Source organism: Pogoniulus pusillus, chromosome 29 (genome assembly GCF_015220805.1).
Source record: "Pogoniulus pusillus isolate bPogPus1 chromosome 29, bPogPus1.pri, whole genome shotgun sequence".
In the NCBI taxonomy this organism is placed as follows: Eukaryota; Metazoa; Chordata; class Aves; order Piciformes; family Lybiidae; genus Pogoniulus; species Pogoniulus pusillus.
Genome location: NC_087292.1, coordinates 5,459,389 through 5,465,388, shown reverse-complemented (window position 1 = coordinate 5,465,388; position 6,000 = coordinate 5,459,389). Strand labels below are relative to the sequence as shown.

Below are 6,000 nucleotides of genomic sequence, written 5' to 3'. Positions count from 1 at the left end.
GTTTGTTCCATACCCAAGTGTTTCTAGGCAGGGAGGAGCAGAAAGAGAGCAGAAGAGAAAGCAGAAAGAGAGCAGAAGAGAAAGCAGAAGAGAAAGCAGAAAGAGAGCCTCTTGTGAGCAGGGACTATCACAAAAGGTATGCATGTGTATGCTCTGCAGCACCTTGGGAAGGAGCTGGGAAATTATTCCTTCCAGCTCCACTTCAGTCCTCACCAAAGGGTCCCCAGGACCTTGCTAACAGGAGGCCTGTGCAAAGCTCCCCAAGAAGACACTTGCTGGGCATCCCTCAGCTCTTCCAGCTGTTAACCTGCATCTTGGACCTAGAGCAAAAGCTCTGCAGCTTCCTAGTTCTTCTCTTTCTAGAAGAACACAACAAAGTCCCATGGTCTGGGTTCTCATTTAAATTTCCAGAGACTCAAACAAATTTGGTAGAACCAATAACAATTTTTCTAGAGCGCCCTTCCCTCTTCCCCCTTCTTTCCCAAGAGGAAGGAATTAGATGTAGGGAGAGAAAAGGTAAGCACACCCAAATGAATCTCACTCGATTTGGAAGTGAAAAGTTTAACAATAACTTAAAAAGGTATCTGAGGTAGGGAAGTTACAAAAGGTACAGGGAAGGGAAAGCAAATACAAAAGGTATAAATACAATCATATTGTGATGGTGGTGGCTTTGTCTGCCTCGTGGGTGATGGCCACATGGTGAAACGAAGAGAACCAGGAACAGGCTGGTGATGCTGGTAAGCAGGGAGTGCAGAGAGAGACAAACAGGAACCCCCCCTGCTTTTATGGACCTTTAGACAGGAAGAGAGAGTGGGCTAACCATCACCTGGTAGCGTTCAGACCCACCCCTGGGGAGGGGTCAAGACCACCTAGGGTCAGGTTCAAGGTTACTCCCCCTGGAGGGTTAACCCTGTACACCCATAAATGCCAAGTTCTTTGCATCTTCAGCATCAGCTGCTGCTGCCTGAGCAGGAGCTGCTGCTTTGTCTGCTGCTGCTGCGGCTGGGGAGAGCAGATGCTGGGCAGAAGTCAGTGACGTGGGGCAGCCCATTACAGCCAGGCTTAGGCTGGATACTAGGAGGAAGTTCTTCACAGCAAGAGTGATTGGCACTGGAAGGGGCTGCCCAGGGAGTCACCCTCCCTGGAGGTGTTTAAAAAGAGACTGGATGAGGCACTTAGTGCCATGGTTTAGCTAATTAGATAATGTTGGGTGAGAGGCTGGGCCTGATCTCTAAGGCCTTTTCCAACCTGACTGCTTCTGTGATTTGCCTTCCTGAGGCAAGAGAAAATTCCAGAGCTGTGTGGTGCCAGCCTTCCTTGCCTGGCTGGATAGGCCCTGGAGGAGTTGGGCTCAACTCTGCTGTTCCCAAGCCAGAGGACACTGCTGGGGCTGAGCACTAAAGGCCTGCTGTGAACAGTGTCAGCCAGGCACGTAAACAAAACCTAAAGAGAGCTCACAGCACTTCCCACAACAAGAAGTTAGCAGTGGTTAACAAAGGATAAAAGCCAAAAAATAACCAACAAAAAGAGCCCCCAGCCCCCAGTTCCTTCCATCTGCACCACCCTTGAGCAGGAGGGTGTCCATCACTGCTGAAATCAAAGCTTTCCTCTCCATTGTTTCCTCAGCAGTGAGAGCAGCCCATGGCCCTCTGCCACCAGGGAGCTGGATGAAAGCAGCCCAAGGCCCCCACACCACAGGATCCAGGGCTCTCTGCCTTTGTCTGTCCCGTGGAGCTGCAGTAAACTGCTCTCCTAGAGCAGGAGGCAGAGCTGGGCTTGCTGGCCAGAAGCAATGTCCTGTCCCAGCCCTCGGCTGCTGCAGCACAGCTTGGGGCCATCACAGCAGCTCTGGGACATCCACAACACAGCACAGTGCCTCCAAAGGGGTTGTTCACAGTCCAGTGTGATGTTGCTGCTTCAACATCCATGTCCTGGGAGAGCTTTTTGACCTGGATCACAGAATCAGAGAGATGTTGGTGTTGCAGTGGACCTTAAAGATGACCTACTTTCAACCCCTTTGGCCTGGGCAGTGCAACCTCCTCCTAGATTGGGTTGCTCAGGGATCCTTTCAACACTTCTAGGCTTGGAACCTCCACAACTTCTCTGGCCAACCTCTTCCAGTGCCTCACCACCCTCATGGAGAAGAATTTCTTTCAGATCTAAACTAAAGTTCTTCCAGTTTGAGCCCTTTACTCCTTGTCCTGTCACTTCATGCCTCCATATAAAGTCCCTCTGCTGTAGCCCTCACCAAAAACTGGAAGGCTGCTTGCTATAAGGTCTCCCCAGAGCCTTTTCCTCACCAGGCTGAACAACCCCAACTCTCTCAGCCTTTTCTAACAGCAGAGGTGTTCCAGCCCTCAGATCATCTTTTTGGCCTGCTCTGGACCTGCTCTAACAGTTCCATGCCCTCCTTGCGTTGAGTACTCCAGAGCTGGATTTAGCACTGCAGGTGGGATCTCAGCAGGGCAGAATCCCCTCACTCCACCTGCTGCCTGTACTGCTTGGGGATCAGCCCAGGACATGGCTGGGGGGCAGGCTGCAAGCTCAGGATACATTAAAGACACCATAACCTGTCCTGTGTAGGAGGCAGAGTCCTGTGATGGACATGGATCCCAGGCAGACAGACTCCAGGAGCACTGCCCACAGGCCTCCCTGGCTACACAGCATTAACCAGCTGTACTTACAGTCTTTACACTGATCAGATCTCCTCTCAGTCCTCTCTTCTCCAGACTAAGCAGCCCCAGGTTTCTCAGTCTCTCTTTGTAGGGGAGGTGCTCAAGTCCCCCAGTCATCCCCGTGGCTCTCCACTGGACTCTGTCCAGCAGATCCCTGTCCTGCTGAACTGGGAAGCCCAGAACTAGACACAGTAGTCCAGGTGTGGTCTCACCAGGGCAGAGTAGAGGGGAAGAAGAACCTCCACAGACCTGCTGGACACACTTCCTACTTTACACACCTTTCCTGCACTCCTCCTTCAACATCTGGCGTTTGCCACCCAGGCCCAGGCTGCAAAACCTTAGATTCAGTGCAGACTTATGTTAATTAGGGTAAATTAATAACTGAGCCTGGAAGAAAATGATTTTGATTCAGCAATATTTATGTTGCCCCATTTTTGCATGGAGAGTTTGCCCACGTGGCAGCAACTGCTGAAACTTCAAGTGCCAAGAGCCCAGGAGCTCTGCTGGTGTCCCTGCCTACCTTAGCAAGGATGCAAGTTTCCTCTTCTTCAGCCACACCACCAGGAGCTTGCTCCCATGTGGTCTGCATCAAAGGCAAAACTTACAACAAAACCCAAGCAGAAAGTATCTGTTGGAGCAGGAGCTGAAAACTCTGCTCACCGTGACCAGCACAAGCAAAGTTTGTCAGACAGGGACTATCTTTTGGGGAGATTTGTACCCTAAATAGGGCTTTTCATGAACAATCCACTTAGTATTCCTCTAAGATTCCAGGAGGGTGAAATCCCCCACTCTTTCATCTCATTAAGGATGAAGGAATGCCAGGTATGTGGTAGGAATCTGGGGTGAGGAGGAGGAGTGGGGTATATTTAACCAAGCTGTAGTGTGGCAGGGGAAAAACATTAAAAAGACAACCCATAAAAAAAGTGATCTAAGGATCAGGATCTGAAATTCATTCCCCAGAGCTGAGAAACAGCATCAGGCAGGAGCATCATGCTGCTGCACGTGGTTAACCCACAGAAGGCTTCACCCAAGGGACACAAAACTAAGTTTAAAGATGACAGACCCCTGCCCACCCCTGCCAGAGTCATCCAACAGAGCTGATTTTCCCAATCCTAGATGACCTAGGCAAGGTGCTAGGAAAACAGCTTGCTGATAGCTCAAACCCAGCATCAGCAGATGGCATCTATCTTGTGACAGCTCTCCTGTGTGCAGGGTGGAATCCCAGGGACATGTCATTGTGGATACATCCAGGAAAACAGTTTGAGACCTTCTTGAGGCACTTTGTAGCACTAACAGCACATCAGCTGCTGGGGTCTAAACCAGGGGGATTTATCTAAGCAAAGCAGACAAAGCACTGGTGCTCAAGATGAGAGAGGTGACAGGGAAGGTCACCCCAAGGAACAGAGGCCTGTGTGCCTCAGGGGACATCTGGACATTCAAGAGGCAACTGAAGTTATTTGTACAATCATCTGGAGCAGCCTTGTGAAAGTCCTGACAGCCTCAAAGCATAATAGGAAGATAAGCCCAGCAGAGCTGTTTCTTATCTGGATACAGTTGGGCTGCTGCAGAAACAAGTGCCAGTGACCCAGGCTAGCTCTTGCTGATGGCTGTTTTCCTTTGAAGAGCACAAGAAGACCCTGGAAAGCAAAATCTCCCCATCAAAATCTTCAGTGGAAAGATAAGACTACCACAAACTTGTTCTCACAGACTCAAACTCACCTCCAAGCAAGTCCTGGAGGAGGCAGTGAGCTGCCAGGCTGCCACGTTCCTACAGGGCAGGCTGCTCACCTGGCACACAGCCATTTAGGAGCAGGGAGGACACTCAGCCAGGTGCACAAACAGAGTGGCATTTTAGACAGGAGGAACATCAGCCTCATCTGCAGCCAACAGCTTCCCACCCCTCCTGGGCATCAGGGCACTGGGGAAAGTCCCCACGCAGCAGCCCTGTGTGCCACCCCCACAATACCACCACAGCAGTCATGAGGCCTTTGGGGCTGCAGGTTGCCATCACCTCTCTAAACTTCTGCCCCCCTGGAGGTTCGCCACGGTCCCTTGCCCTTCCTCCAAGTCAGGAAGGCAACCAACCCAGCATGGTTTTCCTGTGTCCAATACTCCCTCATCCACCACGTTCCCAAGCAGTTCAGACATGATCTCAGATGCCATACAAAGGTCTCTTCCCTCTGGAAGTCACTTGGCATAGGTGTGAACAAAGCCACAGTCGTTCCTTGCAGGTTTCAAAGCTGATTTGTTCAGCCAGACCTGCCCAGAGCAGTGCACTGAGCTTCCCTGGGCATGAGCTGGCCCTGGAGGCAGCAGCCCAGCCATGGCTACTGCAAGTGCAGGAGCCTGGATGTCTTCTCACAGTCTCACTGGCAGCACAAATGCTTTCCCCATCTGCACAGCAGATGAAGAAAGAAGCTGCTTCATACTTCACCTCAGCCCTGAAATAAACAAGAAGCTAAAAACATACTGCCCTGCCTAAACACAGGGGTTTTAAGAGCTAAAAAGCTTTTGAGCCTGACCATGACCTCAGCTGGCCTCAAATTCTCACTGACAGTGGTCAATGGCAGTTAGTTAAGGACAAGAGCACATCTGCATGGGGTGATTCCCACCATACCACATCCTTGCTTCAGTTTCAGGTTTGAAGACCTTCCACTTGGCCCTTTATGCATTAAACATAGCTAGACCTATTCTCCATGATTTTACTTAACCTTTCCTCCTTCCTCACTATCCCTCCATCTTATTGTCCTCTATAGTAACTGTGCACCCTGGGGAACATGCTGCTAGCTAGCCCCATTGTCAGGTGAGCTTTGCTGTTAGAGACACCAAGGCACAGAACTGAGGTCAAAGCAAACAGCCACAGATTGTCCTGAGTAAGTAGCCATGAAAATGGATGCAGGTCACCAAGTTCACTGCAGAACTCTCATTGCAGTCTCTGCTGCATTAGGAAATGAAAAGCAAGCCCTCTGCTCCAGGCAACCAGCAACAGAAAAAGGGGACACAGTCTCAAGTTGTGCCAGGGGAGGTCTAGGCTGGATATCAGGAGGAAGTTCTTCACAGAGTGACTGCCATTGGAATGGGCTGCCCAGGGAGGTGGAATCACCACTGTCCCTGAAGGTGTTCAAGCAAAGCCTGGATGAGGCACTTAGTGCCATGGTCTGGTTGACTGCACAGGGCTGGGTGCTAGGTTGGACTGAATAATCTTGGAGGTGTGTTCCAACCTGGTTGATTCTATGAGTCTAAGTGAGGAAGAAAAGATCCATAAGGACCTAAAAACAACCCCAAACCAAATAATACAATTAAAACCCAACCAAAGAACTTGAAA

At 50.5% G+C, this 6,000-nt stretch overlaps 1 protein-coding gene across 2 annotated transcripts in view; it reads right to left on the bottom strand.

Moving 5' to 3' along the window:
• Nucleotides 1-545: 545 nt before the first annotated feature.
• The window catches only part of ACTR5 (actin related protein 5), a 28,240-nt gene continuing 22,785 nt past the window's right edge, over nt 546-6,000 (bottom strand). For both annotated transcript variants that reach the window (XM_064167411.1, XM_064167409.1), the window contains one exon: nt 546-1,949. In XM_064167411.1, the coding sequence (XP_064023481.1) occupies nt 1,623-1,949 (327 nt within the window). In that variant the 3' untranslated portion in view covers nt 546-1,622. The remainder of the gene's footprint in view (nt 1,950-6,000) is intronic.